Genomic DNA, 17,217 nt, shown 5'->3' with positions numbered 1-17,217 from the left:
TTATTGTCCTCCTGACTGTGGCAACATATTGATTGTTAAAAGTTTATTTCAATTTTTTGAAGTCTTTTTTACAGTGTAAGACGGGAAATAAAAAGCAAGGGCAAAACTCCATCACTTATATGGAAAGGCATTTTCAATTTTTCTAAGCCATTTCTATGCTCAAAAAAGGATCTATACTTGAATATGACAAATTCTGTTACTGCTAACACCAGTTTTTTTCAAATATAATAATTCCCAAAGCAGAGTATGCTTTTTATGGAATTCTTTATTTCAGAGTGCCTGACCACTGAGTGCATAGATTACCAAAAATTTGTATTTTTTCTGTTTCTTGGATGCATCTGGTCATGTTCTTGGATTTGTTTCAGTAATGAAAACCACCATCTCTGTCTATCCAGAGTAGAGCAGTAATTTGAAGATCTGTTTTTAATAAAACAATACATGTCTTGAAGAAGATGGTTAATAGTGACTGGAGGAACTGAAGAAAAGATGTATTGTGAAAATGTTTGTGTTGCTTTTAAAATCATAGCTAAGTTATTGAGTGCTTGCTTTGTCAGATACTGTTGTAAATCATTTATGTGTATGAACGTGTTTAATCTTTACAATTTTACAGGAAGGTGCTATTATTCCTGCCTTTCATACAAGAAAACTGAGGGGAAGAGAGGTGAAATAACTTTTCCAAGGCTGAATAATAGGAAGTGCAAGAGCCGAGAGTTGACTGTGAGCACTCCAGCATCAAAACCCAGACACTATGAGCCATATCACATTGTTTCTCTCAGCAAAAGAGAGACATGTTCATTAAAACTCACTGGAGTTGGCCATGAGGGTGGGTAATAAGTTATGACATTAGTTTACATTTTTTAATGATTTAGAGTGTTGAAAAGATGCGTTTTGTGGCTTTACACATGCTGTACATCTGCTCATAAATTTTCAGTGACTCTGCATCATGCTGCAGTTTAAATCAAATCAGACTAACTTCTAAGCAACTCACCTCATCTACATTTATCAGTTTGGGTGTCAGGCTCTCCATATTCTGACCTTTTTATTTTTAACTCACTAATGCCTTATTCAACATTTTTCTGCTTCATGAATGTATCACTAAAATCAGCCAGATTCATTCCATGGATCCTGTTGCCAAGACTTTGTTCATATTCCCATGGGAAGGTCTATCCGCATTTCTTCTCTGCTTGTCTAACTAAATTCTTCCTTCAAGGACTATTTCACAATCCACTTCTCCCACGAAAATGCTAATCACCTTAACTGCTCTCTTGACCTTTGAACACCTCTGAAATATGCTTTACATTTGGAATATATTTTGTATTACAGTGAATATGACCCTTGAGTATAATCTTAAGGATGCTGAGAGGTCATTGGACAGAAAAATCTTCTGCCTGAGCTCTGGATCATGTGGGAGGTATTACAGATGAGGAGACATAATAGGGTGATATAAGGGAGGAACAAAGAGCTTAGAAAATTTAATAGAAGTCAAATGTTAAAGGGCAGCATATAACCTGCTACCAGATAAAGAAGTTGTCTTAAAAACACTGAGAAACCAATGAAAAATCCTATTAAGTGTGTGACTTTGGGGGATAAATTACTGGTTAATCAACTCTATAGCTGAATTTTTTTCTCCCTACCGTCTTTTCTCTGTTTTTCTCACTGGTGGCAGTTTTGAGTGTCAATTTTGGAGACTTTGAGAAGTTACTACTTTGGTTCAGGTAAGAAATGTTGACGGTCCCACTGATTAAATGGAGCAATGGAAGTAGATTAGAAGGAAAGGGATATTTTAAAGAGATATCTCATAGTCAGTTTTATACAGAGAAAAGGAAAAGAAATAATCAAGGATGGTTTCTAAGGTTTTGACTTAGGCAACATAACGTAAAATAGCGCCATTAAGTGAATGAAAGAATAGGGGGAAGCAGGTATGGAGATTCTCTCACAGTGGGCACTCCCAGTTAGTGAATCAGCAGGAATTTAGATGACCATACATAATAGGAAGATAGAGGCTTATGGCTGAAAGGATAGGTCTACAATGGGGACACTTGGGATATTAGCTTATTGGTCATTGTTGAGTCTATAGGTCTGAATAAAAGCAATCAGTAGAGTATGTAAACTAGCAGAGGATGGAGAATGCAATGTGAGACATTTTCAAAGCTAGAGTAAAAACAGAATAAAGAGGATTGGCTAGATTCTCACATTCCCCCCACACATTAGCCCAAATAATTAATGTATCTAAAGGCAGCCCTGAATCTATTAAAACAATTTAAGAGTAAGGGAACAAACTAGTATAGAACAGTGTATACATGTGTGCTGACTATCCTTTCTGATTTGGTATTTGTAATGATTGTATAATCTGGAAAATATGTTTATTTGGTTTTAAATTTTTAGTTCAGCATTCAGAGAATCTAGATTTGCACATGAGTAAAAATGAGTCTTCTCAAGTGAGTAATTTTGAGTGTAAACATTAGAAATAACCAGCACTAACTCATATACATTTAAATTGAATTCTTTTATTTTAAATATTCACATTACAGGAATTCTTTAGGTCTGAATAGAGCATCATTATTTACACATCCAAGGAATAACTCCAGTGCTAAATCAGTGAGGTAAGTACCCCTGAATATAGGAAATATGACTGAAAAAAGTGTTTCTTCTAACACATATAGGCTCAAATCCTTTATACATTTATTTCCATCTTGGAATCTTAGCACAGATTGCTGAAATCACTATCAATTGCTGAACAAAATTTCACAAAATTATAGCAATCACAACATATATTTATAAGCCCAGAACAACATCTACGAGCAGGAATCCACATTGTGATAACATTTTTAAGGGAAGAAAATTTCAAATGACACCTCCAGTTTAATTTGTGGAAAACACAAGTTCTCCAAGTAACTGAATATACAGATTTTTTTTTTTCTGGCATCTTGCCTTTCATGGCTTATTAAAATATTTGCGTAGCTGCCATAAAGTGTTATGTTAATTACAGTTGGAATCGATGAAGCGAACACTGTGGTAGCAAACTAAGAGCCCAAATCAATGTTAGCTGAATGTCACGCACATACAATATCTTAGTTTGAAGTTGCCTTGACACTGCTAGGACAGCTACTCATCTTTTGAATTAGTGCTTTACTTTCAGAATGCAGCTGCTTGACTTTCACTTGGAGCAGTAGCTGGAGTCAACTTTTCTTATAGTTATACTAACTTCACTGAAGCTGTTAAAATTGAACCGGAAGAAACCAATCTCCTGTAAATAAATAAATAAATAAATACATGTATAAATAGGATTCCCGCCATTTTAATAACATAGCAATGGAATTACCTTCAAACACCGTAAATGCGTATATTAGTGTTTTTAATTCACCAACAGCATGTTTTAGCCTTAAGATATTATGATGAATGGCTCATCTCATTGAGGGAGGGGCTGTTGGTCTACACATATTACCTGTTTGGATTTAAGCCCTTTCAAAACACAAGTATGTTTTCTGAAGAAAAAAAAAGTAAAAGAAGCTAAACTAAACAAATCCTTCACTGAATGGAGTAATTTTTGTTATTTGCAAAGACTGTTGTAAATTATTAACATGTTAAGACTCCTCTGCAGCCCAAATTAATATTTTTATACACTTTTAAAAGTTACTTAAGTTATTAAGTAAAAAAAAAGGCTAGATTCACCTTTTCCCTCTACTAATTACACTGATTGACTCTCTGTACTGCCTAGATGTTCTACATTATTGCCCAATTTAGTGCCATGTAGACCTGACCTCAAGTGTTTTCCCCGTCCCTGGCAGTAGTACTGATTTTGGCAGTGTACAAAAAGATATACCATTCTTAGCTATAGAAAAAGCTGCCAGGATATTGTGTTCACAGATTGGATCTGGTAAAGATGACTTTTTTCCACATCTTCATGCTTTGTAATATTAACTTGTTGTATAGTAAATTGTATCACTTGCCAACAAATGATTTGTTATATTTTATTGCCAACAATAAACTCCAAGAAGAAAAGTTTTGGAAAAAATTTACCACAGTATGCTGCAAAGTTAGAAAAGAAGCAAAGCAGTATTGTCTATTGGCTCATTATCACTAAGAACAAAGTTTTCACTTTACCAAATATTTAAAAAGGACTTTTGAAAGGACGTAAATCATGCACACGGATTGAGACAAAGTCTATGTGTGAGTTGGCAGTGTACATCTCCCCAAAGCTGCATGATTCACCAACTGCATGCATTTTTTTCACCTAATATAAACACAATCATAATATTATCATATAATTTCTAACACATCTTATTTCAAACATGCATTAGCTGCTAAAATAAGATTTTAAAGAAAAGCTGATGTTTGATATAAAATAATCATGTTTTTTCAAGTGTGGAAAAATACTCTACAAAAAAATAAGTAGAAAAGTGATTTCTGATCAATGTGTGATTTTTATCTATAAAAATCGAAATGACTAATTAGTGTGCTTAAAACAACCCTGTCGGGTCTGCATCTCAATAATACACACACAGAAAGTTAACAGCAGTAAACAACTATTAGCACAATGCAATTAAATCCTTACCAGAAATAACATGAAACTATAAACTGTACATTTGGCATTAGGTTTCAGGGTATTTTTTAAGAGTTTGCTTAAATATGACAATACAATAGTGCAAAATTACATTACATTAATAAAACATACAATTACTATCCAAATAGTTTATGGATTATTGACCCTTACAATTCACATATGGCTAAAATTGGCACATTTTGTTTCAGTGTGATAGTTTTGCCCTTTCTTGAGTGTGAGTCAACTTATTCAAAGTTACACTTAAACTACACAAAAATGATATTGACATATGTGTATCTATATGTACCTTCTTGAGGGAATGAGATCAACAGGAAACATGTAAAGTCCCAATTCTATTAGTAGAGCTTCACTGCAGCTTTCTTCTTCGGCAAGCCTTTAATCCAAGCTCCTAAATCAATGACCTGTTAATTTCTCTCCCCTCTTTGTCATGGCTCGTAGAACAGTGGCATGGCCACATGGAAGGGAGCAAGCATAAAAGAAGAAAAGTTCTAGAAGACTATATATGGCAGCTCGTGCTGGATACCAAATTAAATTAGAATTTCTAAACAATAAATCAAGACACACTGAGTTTCTCATGTAGTTCTAATGTACAGTCCATCACACTCCCTTTACAGATGTGAAATCTGTGGCCCAGAAATGCTAGTGAATTACACGGTAGATTGTGAAATTAGAACTTGGACTCAAATCCTCATTTTACCACTCCTTTTCTTGTTTCTTGTTGACACGTTTCTCCTTTTTACAGTTTTTTGAAGTGGAATCTAGATACAGACTTGTTAGTTCTTTACTTTTTCCATTTTAAAACCTCTCCCATACATACATACTGCTTTAGAATCAGAATAAGCCACGTTGTAGTGAAGATACAAAAATCTCAGTAATTTTGACCAGTTGCATTTCTATAAGAAAGGTTACCTCTTCCTTTGTTCATACATAATTTAATTCCTAGGGATTCTATAACAATGCTATTTTTCATATTGCCACAATGACTTCATTAACTGTGACTCCTACTAAACCCAATCTTAAAGAAAAAGAAAATACACATGAATATATATTGTTTTGAAGGCTGCCATCATGTTGATAGCTCTAAAGATTTGCATTTTTGTTTAAGTGTAAAAAGGCATCATTATTTCAACTATGTTCTTCCCTACTTCCATTTCCAATGACATGCAGCTTGTTAATCTTCCAGAGCAAGAGCTCTTATGGACTTGAATGTAGAGCAAGCTGAAAGTTCTTTTTTTTTTCCATCTAGGCAAAATCCTGGTATCAAGTATGACCCTCTTTGCTCTTTGACTAATTATTTTAAAAGAACATTCAAAATACTCAAGATAGACCATCTTTTATCTGAAACATAATCTGCTTCCAGTTTTACATAGATAATTCAATAATCTCCATTTGCTCAAGGTCTCTTGAAGAAGAAAACCAGTATATGAAAGTCCTGATCTCATTTCAGTCTCTGGAGTCATGTATTCTACTCTTGATGAGTGCATCTCCTTTAGCAGTCTCATCTTGGATGAGGAAGGCATCTTCAGGATTATCTCATCCGAGGAACTGAACCTGGCTAATGAGGCCAATCTGAGACTGGAGGTTGCACTGCTGTAACTCTGGTACATATTTCTCCCATAATGAGTAGTCCTGGGTTGTTAATTTAGTCTTTGGATACTGTTTCTGCAGAGCCTGCTTTTCTATCTCTTGCACCCTCATTAATCAAAATGTAATGCAGCCATGTGTAGAAAGTCACCACAATTACATACCTTTCTGTAGAAATGGCTCTTTAACATTTTCAGATAAAACCTACATTCGTTTTTCACAATAAAATTCCAGCAAGCTCTAATGTAACATACTTTACATACATAACTAATTCAGAAAATTATTTGGTTGCCAGAGAACTCGGAAAAATAACTTAATTCAATTTTTGAAGTTTTGTAATGTTACTGAAATAATAAAAATGTCTAATGTTCTTTGAAGGAACATAATTAAGAACTATGCAAAAATACTGTCTTAAATATCATTCATTTTCACCCATAAAAATATAAATTTTCCCTTAAGTCTAATTTTTTTGTTCTAACACAGTACAGCTTAAAAATTGTGTACATGAACAGTTGAAATTATTCATGTCAAAACTCTATTTATTATTCAATTAGCAATTAGAGTGGTCTTAATCACAGTCTGGCTAAGAATTATTTTATTTCTGCACTACTAAACAAATACATTCTTGTTTATTGAACTTATACCCTAACATTTTTAAAAGTAACTTTTAGCAGTATTTTTTTTTTTTTTCTTTTTTTTAGCCTTAGGAAAAGTAGATGAAAACTTGATTCTTTTTCCTAACAAACAATTAGCTAGTTCTGTAACTAAACTACTAGGCCAGCGAAAGTGCTGGATTAAGTCAAACTGGTATTTCTAGACCTCCTTCTTTACCAGAGAATGATCTCTGTGAATCTTCCAGCTATTCCATTCTGTGACAGAAGCTATATCAATTGGCAATAAGCTAAAGTGGCTATTAATTTGCTGATTGCTCATAATTGGGAGAGAAAATTAAGACTGTTTGGGTTCCAATTATTTTAAGAAATGGCGTATGTGTTTAGTAACGCAAACAATGCCTGTTCACCATCACTGCCAGCTCCCAACACACCTCCATTACTTATTTTTATTTCCCTTCTGCTGAAGACTTATTCCTTTAGCTTTTTATAATTTTCAATGATTCTTACAACATCTTCAATACTTAACATCTTCAGTGTTTTTGAACTGAAATTGTAAAAATAGTTCTAGATTTCTCATTTGAACACGTATCATCTAGTCACTTTAATATAATTTCATTTTTCCTCACAAAAGGATTCATGCTATCTCCACTTAAAAGCTGCAGAGTCTGAGGCTAAGAGAGGTCATGTGACTTGCATACAGCTAGTGAATGGCAGAGCTTGGATTCAATCCTAAATTTGTGACCCTTTCTACCTATCAGGCTAGGACTTTAGAACCCAAGAAAGTGATCTCTTAAACATAACAATAGATAAACAACTCAATCTTTCATGTTGCAAAACATAAACATAAAGTTAGAAACCCCAAAAGAGAATGAGAGATAGTCTTCAAGCTATATACTCTTAATTTTCCTAATAATTGCTTCAGGTCCAAAACCGTTCATGTCTTTGTACAGATTGGTGGTTTCCAGGGGTGGATCCACATTAATGTAACCTGTGGAAACTTAACAACCGTTAGCCTTCTGGGTTCTTCCTCAAACAAAAAAGCTCAGATTTCTGAAGGTGGAGCTTGGACATTCACAATTTTCAAGACTCTTTAGAAGATTCTAATGTGCATTCAGATCTGAGAACTACCTCTCTAAGCTATTCACAACTGGACAGAATAGCTAGAGACTGTAAATAACCTGACCCAGATCACAAGACTGGTTAGTGAGTTCCACACTCATGAATGAAATAATCAGGCATAGAAAATGTCTTGAACCTTACAGTGGAGGAATTCTTTACTGATGTATTTAAGAAGATTCCAAGTGAGCTATAGAAAGCTAATACTTCATATCAATTGAGTAATAGAATACTTTCCATTTAACAGGTGGGCTGCAAGTCTCAAAACTGGCAGGGCATCAGAACTATCTAGAGAGATTTTAAAAGTAAAGATTCCAGGACCTATCTTAGACCCAGAGACTCAGAAGCTGTGTTTTATTGGCAGTCTTTCCAATGATTTTTATTTACCTAATCTATGAAATCCCAAAGATATATGTGTTTGAGAACTACTGCTTTAGGATACAATGGTTCACCAACTACAGCAGAAACTGAATAATTTAGGAAATATATTAAAAGCATGCTCTTTTGGGGGAATGGGGGAGCTTATTTGGAGAGATTCGAATTGCATAGGTCAGAGCCCAGGAAGCAGCATTTTTAATAAACACCTCTGGTGATTCGAGATCAGGTGACCCAGGAACTATGCTTTGAGTAACACTGACAAAAGGCTACTGGTGTTGGAGATGTACTTTTTAAATTACAAATTTTCAAAGTAAATCAAGTACATGAACTCATTAATCATGAGTTAAAAGTAACAAAATTTTCTAAATGTTCTCATGTGAGCTTATTTAAACTATGTTATTTTATTGTCAGCTGGGGAATGACTTATGTGTTTTCATTGCCTTCCAATGTTTCCAGTATGAGTTAGCTTATTGTAATAAGAATTTGGATAGTACAGAAAAATGTAAAATATTTCAAAATAACGTCCAATCTATGGTTAGTTTTCTGCTGGCAATTAAGGTCTCAGTGAGTTGTAAGTACAAAAGACACAGGATGACAACTAAGGGGAAAGAGGAAATACAGGCTAGTTAATTGAGCACATGCTATATTCCCAACTCTGGATTAGGTTCTTCCCACATATACATTGAAATAAACAGTTTTATACTTTAAAGGTCTATACAGAGAAATGAGAAGGAAATCTGTTTGGAAAACTGACTTCAAAAAATTGTTTTGAGATGGTCATTTAAATTTCATTTGCAAATTCATGCATATGACAATTTAGATCTTAGATACAAGAGTAATAGTGCTAGAAGGAAACTTACAAATGAGGTCCAGAGAGGTTAAGTGGCTTTATCAAAATTAGTTTGTTGAACTCGTACTTCAGGGTAGCACTTGTACTTCTGGTTTAGCAGGCTATCTCTCATTTAGGTTCTGTTAACTGTTTTTATAAAATGCTTGTGAATATGGATGCATTCAATATGAATTACTGAAAGGGAGAATACTTTGGGTAGCAGTGATGCACACTCATTTGCAAAATGCTACAAGATCTCTAGATGAGAGTTGTCCAGAAAAAAAAAAATCTTAATTGACTGATGTTTGCAATACAATGGAATAAAGCTAGGGAGGACACTATATTTCTCTCCATGCATAGTTTAGTGGTAAATAACTGCTCTTCACAGTGCATGCACCTTATGTTCTCCTTAAATACTAATTTTCTTTCCTATTAGAAACAGTTGATATGTTATTGATATTTGAATAGGATGTTAACATGTTCCAAATCCTTCTTAATCTATCTTGCAATGTTAACTTCTTTGGGGCTTTAGAATGTGGTAAGACGGAAGAATTTAAAATGCCTTCCTTCAGCATTCAGGCAGAAAACTAACCAAGAAAATAGATATAAAATACCATCTCCAACTGATACCAATAAACTGGTACTGACACTACATTTTAAAAAAATGGTTTTTTGCTTGACCACTAATGACATTCATTTATTTGTTTATTCAAGTATTGGTGGAGACTCTCCTTTGTATCAGGCACTGTGCTTATTCTTTAGATTCTGAAATTTGTTACATTTAACAGCTTGGTTGTAATTTGTGAATAGGTTTTCCTAAATGAGATCAGAGCTCCGGGGAATTAAAAAATATGATCAAGCACAAAGTCATAATGTAAGGAACTAAAATCTGTTTTGGTAACATTAATTCATGCAAAAAACATTTCTGGGTGATTATCTTAAGACTCATGGAATCTATTTTGAAAAAAGACAGGCAAAAAAAATCAGTAGCATAGTTTCCTATTCTTTTAATAGTTAACCTCCAATTGGAGGTAAGAATTTAAAGACTCAGCAAGTAATTTCTAAATATTCTGACACTTTACACATCAAATGTTCTGAGCTTTCTAAGCCCTCACAAAAAAAAAAAAAAAATTTCTGCACAATCTAGGATTATCAGAACTTTTACAGTAAATATAAAATTTTTAACAGTGTATTTGTTTCCGACTAAGATAATTTTTTCAGTTTCTGCTTTATATTGCCAAATATATGATTGTCATAAAATATATGACTGTTATGTCTTTCTTTTTCAGAGTGTAATACTGCTGGATGTGGCTAAATTAGCATATATTTCTATTAGCAAGTACTACAATAATTAATATTTATATATTCTTGCTAAGTCCTAAATAATTAATATTTAAATTTTCAGATATTCAGACCATTGAAGGTAATAGTGTTTTAATATTTTGAAATAAAATATTTTAAATGGTCTGTTCTCTTTTTATATCTACAATTTAACCCCAGGCACAATTATTTGTTTTTATGCCTGTAGCAAGCCAATATTGTTGAATCAATATAACTTTCATATGAGATATCTTTACCAAGAATTGTAATCCACAGGATTTATCAAAAAAGTGGCTGAAAACCATACACTTTCTTGAGGGTTGCTTTTCACTTAAAAGTAGTGAAAGCCTATTTCCTTCTGCTAAAGCGCAACTCCTAAAATATTTAAGCCAGAAAGAATGTCAATAAGTTTGATGTTTTATTTATTGTATACCTTCAAAACTCAAAGTTATTTTACATAGAGGATACCATTTCTCATGCCCTAAATTATACCAGTAAGACATTCACATTTATAGAAATTGAGGCATAATTCTATGATAAGGTGGAATGCAATGAAAAAAATAGGATTAAGAGAGATAGGATCCTTAAATTCTAATCGTAACTACCATCACTAGCTGTGGTGTGTGTGTGTATGTGTGTGTGTGCATGCATACGCATATGTGTGAGAGAGAATATGTGCAGGTGTTTTGAATAAATAATATCTCTGGATCTACTTAACTCATAAATAGAAAAAAGAGATTGGCTTATAAACATTGCTATAATTCCTTCTAGCCCTAAAACTGCACAGACCAATAGACCCAGAACCGAAGGGTTCAGCTGAGTCATTCATTTACGCACTTCAAATTTAGAAAACTTATTCTTCTGGGACTTTGGTAATGAATTTTTAAGGTACCAGTTAGTCAGTTAGTAGTACTGCCTTGGTTTGGGGTATATTATCAACATATGATTATAGTCACAGTCCAAGAAAGCCTACATTTGTAGTCAACAATAAAGGCAACTACCCTCAGATCTTTCAGTTCTTTGAAGTCAAGAGTACCCACTACAACAAAAGTAGGCTGAAATGATACTGAATGCTTTCCTGCTTTCACATATGGTCATATGTGCTATGCATGAATAATTTCTAAACTTGTTAGCAGCACTTCTTTAGCTCCCATTACTTTTGAAAGGCAAACAAACAAACAAAAAAGCAATGTATGAACCTGACACTTTAATGATAAAATAAATGTGAGTGGAAATCTTTACTCAACTAGGAATGCTATTTCTTAATAGAAGGGGTTAGAAGAGATAATATGGAGGGAATCCACATTAGGTCAAATGAGTAGACAATGTTCACAGCTCAGAAACATAATCAAGTAGCCAAGCAATTGGGAAAATACCAAATTTACAAAAATTAAATCAGCAGTGACCCATATACACGCCATTGAGAGTAGTATGTGCAATCATAAACCTAGACTTAGGCTGGAATTGAAAGGAAGCTTGACAGATGTCTGTCCATTTAACTGTAAGCTTCTTTAAGGCAATGATAATATCTGTTCATCTTATCGCTGTGGTAGTTAGGGCACTGTCTGACACTGTGCATCTATTCAATCATGGCTAAAGAAATGAACCTAGGGATCAAACAATCCTCTATTCAGTGCAGAAATAGTCCTCTGCTCAAATCCCTCCAGTGCTCAAGTTAGTTTATTTTCTACAAGGTTGTCTGGGTTGTTGGACATACCTCCTTCTTGCTTAACTGAAATGTATCTCTCCTTCTATCTCATATAGAAAATTGTGGGTTTGAGCTCTGCTGATGTCAACATGTAATAGGACTATTAGATTAAGTCACAAATAGACCCAAATGGTTGTCATCAGAACATTGGAATTCTTTTGATGGATTTTTGGCCTGAATGAAATAAAGGTATTCAAGATTATTTTGGGGAATGCTTTCCCTGAAGAATCCTTAGTAGCCATCTTTTCTCACTAACTATCTCTGCTTATATTCAGCTCTCCCTTCTCTAGCCTTATGGAGGAGAATGCTATAGACAACTGCAAGTTCAGAGATACATTCTTAAAAAATCTATTGTAAGCCGGGCTCGGTGGCTCAGCCTGTAATCCTGCGCCTTTGGGAGGCTGAGGTGAGTGGATTGCCTGAGCCCGCGGGTTCGAGACCCGACTGGGCAGCGAGACCTTATCTCTACAATAAATCAAAAATTCAGCCAGGTGTGGTAGCGCATGCCTGTAATTCCGGCTACTTGGAAGGCTGAGGCGGAAGGATCGCCGGAGCCCAGCAGGTCGAGGCGGCGGTGGCCGGAGCGGCCACTGCGCTCCAGTCTGGGCGACAGAGTGAGATTCCAACTCAAAAAAAAATAAAAAAAAAATCTATTGTAATGATAAATTAATTTTGGTTCTGTAAAGCCCTGAAGGCCATGGTCATATGTGCTATGTATGAATAATTATTAAAATGGAATATAAAACATCATCTCCAGTTAGTACCTCTAAGCTAGAACTGCCACTGTCACTACCTTAAAACAAACAAGAATATTCACTTGACTTCCAGTGCCATTTTTAATTCATTCAATTAATATGCATTGAGATCCTACTCTATGTTAACACTGTGTGTTTTCTACAGATCTCCACTTTATTATATACAGCAACATTATATTTAACACCTTGATGATAATTTTATTTAGGTTTTCTTAAATGGTAAGGCTCAAATCAAATGAATTCTATCATTTCAATGATAGGACTCATTATTATAAGTCTTTAATGGTGATTCAAATCTTATATTTATTCATTTGTCAATATGGTAAAATAAAACTAAATATTGAGGTTTCAGAAAAAAATTAAATTGATAAATAAAAGTTGTTCATAAATGGCACCATTTATAAATATGTTTATATTTGTATATATCATTTTTCTTGCCATTTGAAGAAGTTATTTGTTTTATTATAAGAAGTGTTATTGTATCAGGAAAAGAACTGTCTTAGAGTTTCTTAAATATTATTAGGATTATTTCTGAGGTGCTGAAAAATCACAGCAAATTGGATAGTTAAAAATACTCAAATAATTTAACTTTATATCACAAGAATAGGTAGCTACATTTGCAATTCAGCTTAATGAAAATAAATGGGAAATCTAATAGCTTCCTGAAGAGAACAGTTCTGCTTCACATCTTTCTTGTTCACTACATGAGTAATTCTACCCTCACAAATGTGGTAAATAGGTTTAAAAAAATCAAACAGAGACAGTCATACACTTTGTTCAACTTCGAAGTTAAAGAGGTTAGAATTCAGTTGCAATGTTTTTCCTTTGTTACAGTATGAATACTCGGAACTAGAGATTATAATTTTTAGTGAAAATCTTTATGATGATTTTAAGATGTGAATCTTCATTTCCCAAATAGATTAAACAACTGATCAGTGTAGAAACAATAATCAAATCACAAACTTACATTACGGACAGACTACAAAAATATAAACAAGCAATGTTTATAAATGACAGTGAAGAATAAATTACTTTTCAGTGCATATAATTACGTATATACAGGATAATTTAAAACCAAATGGGACGATTGCTAATGCTGAGCTCTTAAACATTTTGATGGGAAATCTCCATCAAAATATATATGTTACCCAGGAAAGGGTAATAAAAATAAATCGTGACATAAAAGTAGAATGTTGTTCTTCTTCTTATCCTCAAAACTTGTAGGATATCTCATCAAAATATTTTACTAAGTGTGCAAATTATGAAATATTTTAATTCCAAAACCATTTCTCTAAATTACCAACAGACTTGTATTCTTGATGCCTTTTCACATGATCACAAGCCAAGCATGCATGTGATTCCCAAAATCGTGGAAGATTTACGGTGAAATCCTTCCTCCAGTTAAAGTAACTAAGATATAATGTATTATTTTTGTCGACTTCCTTCAGATACTTTGCTAGCTCACTGGGAGAGTTATAATCTTCCACATGAATGAATGAATCTGCTGGAATATAATTCTCATAGTTTTCCCTAGACGGTCCCAGAACAACAGGTACAGAGCCAGCCAGGAAAGCATTATAGAGCTTTTCAGTAATGTAATCTTTGTGGATTGAGTTTTCAAAGGAAAGATAAAATTTACAGGTAGATATGGTAGGAATCAAATTTTTATCATTGACATATTCTCCAAATGCTTGCCCATAGGTATGGATTTCAATGCTTTTGCTTAGCTTATTGTAATACTTGACCCTGGCATGTTCAGGGTTCCAGTTACTCACAACCCAGCACACCAACTTCTCTTTGCTTGGCACTTCAAACACAAAAGGGTTTGTGCTCACCGTCAAGAAGCCATAAGGCACTTGGATATCTGAGTCGCGGCGGTATGTGAGAGTCAGGTTGAACAAGTGTTCAATACCGCTCTTCTGGGGAGTGTGAGTTGGTGATTCCAGATTCATCCAAATCCATTTCTGGAAGGGTGGCCTCGCCTGCTGAGGTAAATTGGTCAGATCCCAACTGATATCTCGGTGATGGATCAGAACTGCATGAGATTTGTTGTACAGTGAACGGTCTGTTGTGAGATGGCATCCTTGAATGTTGAACATTGCTTGGCAGGATGTCAGGTCAAAAGTCTGCCCAAATGGCCACACCCACACCAGAATAGTGGTTTCATTAAAATAATCAGTTTTGGTGGAGAAGAAGTTTTTCATTTTCAGCACAGAGCTGGCTGACTCCATGGGACTGAAAATCCAGCTGTTTGTGGGCTTGATGTAAATGAGAAGACATGCCATGAAGCAGCCCAAGATGATACAGACGATCAAAAATGGGCGGAGAACTCCTTTGGATGTTGATGTCATAATTTTTTCTATGAAATAGAGGAACAAGAGGGGAAGGTAGGGACAGGGATGAGGAGAGAATCGTAAGTATAATCTGAGGTAAATAGGTGGTGCATCCTAAAATACACTTAATCACAAAATCTATTGCATTTTCCTTTTTGGTATTATCAAACCATTGAGAGAAATAGAACTTTCATTGAAACCAAGAAACTGCTTTTAAAAGGAAGTTTCCTATAAACTCTTTCCTACAAATAATGATTCAGAACTTCTAAATGTATGAGCATATCTTTAAACCAAGTAACTTTATTTCCTCAGTGCTGTCTCTTCTTTGCTTGTAGAAAACTGGTACAATGGGTAACCCCCTCAGGTCCCCTCCCACTGTGGGAGCATTTCTGTCTTCTCAATAAATCTTGATTTCAAAAAAAAAAAAAGAAAGAAAGAAAGAAAGAAAATGGTATAATATAGACTGTCATTACCAAAGCCATGACTAAAATATTTAGCACTTTGAAACTACATCAGATTTGTGAACATTTCCCTGTTGATATAATCACACATTTACAGCATATCAAGACTCTTATAACTTTATAATTCAGATGGAATTTAATAGAAAATCAAATTTTTTAAAGGAAGAAGTTATGTTTTTGTTTCTTGGTATCAGTTTATCTTCTCTGTTTACAAATGGATCATAATAGTGATCTGGTAAAAATGGCAAAAATGGTTTTATATTAAAAAATACATACACTGATGCCAATTTTGATAAATTAAAAACCCTTTGTGTTTTATCTTTAATTCACATATTTTAAAAATAATTTTCATTGCTTATTTTTAGTAATATGTTAGTTCATCCAATATCTGCCAAGATGTAATACTCAAATGCTTTATTGGTACTGCAACAACACTCTCACTTACATAGTATTGGGGCTTTTAAAAGCTTTTCTTTGTATTAAAATGATATTAGTATTATAAAAATAAAAATAAAATGGGTTCTCAAAATAAAGGGGTTATATTAAAAAAGCAATTTTGATCTTGTGACAGATTATAGCTAAAAGATGAGTCAAAATTGTTTTAAAGTGTATTCAATGTTTTTTCTCTTTGACATTCATGCCTCCTTATGAATATGAGCACAAAGTTATAATATGTAACATACTGTAAAACTGTTTCTTGATCAAATTCTTACTGATTTTTTGAAACTCATACTATTTTTCTCATCAAATTACTGTGGCCAACCAATTTCAGATTCATCAAAGTATTTTAAAACTTTGATCAAAATTAGTATTAAAACATTAGATGTTTCCTTCCAGAAAAAGGAAGAAATTGTCTTCATTTAATGACCAAAATGTATGTGAACATTTAAAAAAATCATATTCTTTTGCACTGTAATTTTTCTTAAAGCACATGACATTCTCTGAGTAGCAAAACTTGACCGAGTTCTAAGATTGTGGACACTGCATCTTACAGCACTCTTGATGCCTTTCCAAAATCAAATTATTGGAATAAAAAACTGCAGCTTACTGACAATGTTAACTTAAGTTCTGTAGTCAATAATAAAAAATATATTTAATATGCCCAGGAACTAAATTATTAATAAACTCTTGGACTACAGAGAAAATCAGGAAGAAATTATGAAGGAAATCTCAATTATTTAGAAGCAAATGATCCAAGTGTCTACATGACAAATTTTGTGGAATGTTAAAACAGTAGTTAGAGGGAAATTTATAGGTTTTCACATTTTTGAGAACATTATTATCAAATTGGCCAACTTGAGAAGCTAAACAAAGAATAATGATACTAAAGAAATAAAGAAAAAATTAAGGTAAGGAGCAGAAATTTGAGATAATTAATAATGTTACAAGCTGAAAATACTAAGAAAAATTTCAGGTAAGGATAATAAAAAATATAAATTTAATTTTAAAATAAAAATGGTGAATGCTTGCTGATATAACATAGGCAGAATTAGAAATGATTATTTTGAGTAATTTTATGCTAATAAAGTTGAAAGATGACTAGATATATGGCTCT

At 33.6% G+C, this 17,217-nt stretch overlaps 1 protein-coding gene across 2 annotated transcripts in view; it reads right to left on the bottom strand.

The window, feature by feature from the left end:
- Positions 1–12,767: 12,767 nt before the first annotated feature.
- The window catches only part of FUT9 (fucosyltransferase 9), a 108,217-nt gene continuing 103,767 nt past the window's right edge, over positions 12,768–17,217 (bottom strand). The window contains exon 2 of one of the 2 annotated variants that reach the window (XM_008072135.1): positions 12,768–15,227. In XM_008072135.1, the coding sequence (XP_008070326.1) occupies positions 14,140–15,219 (1,080 nt within the window). In that variant the 5' untranslated portion in view covers positions 15,220–15,227 and the 3' untranslated portion in view covers positions 12,768–14,139. The remainder of the gene's footprint in view (positions 15,228–17,217) is intronic. The other variant, XM_021705978.1, reaches the window with a different exon arrangement.

This window comes from Carlito syrichta, unplaced genomic scaffold, assembly GCF_000164805.1.
Source record: "Carlito syrichta isolate Samal-C Ts95f unplaced genomic scaffold, Tarsius_syrichta-2.0.1 Scaffold314865, whole genome shotgun sequence".
Classification (NCBI taxonomy): domain Eukaryota; kingdom Metazoa; phylum Chordata; class Mammalia; order Primates; family Tarsiidae; genus Carlito; species Carlito syrichta.
This window is presented reverse-complemented; position numbering and strand designations above follow the sequence as displayed.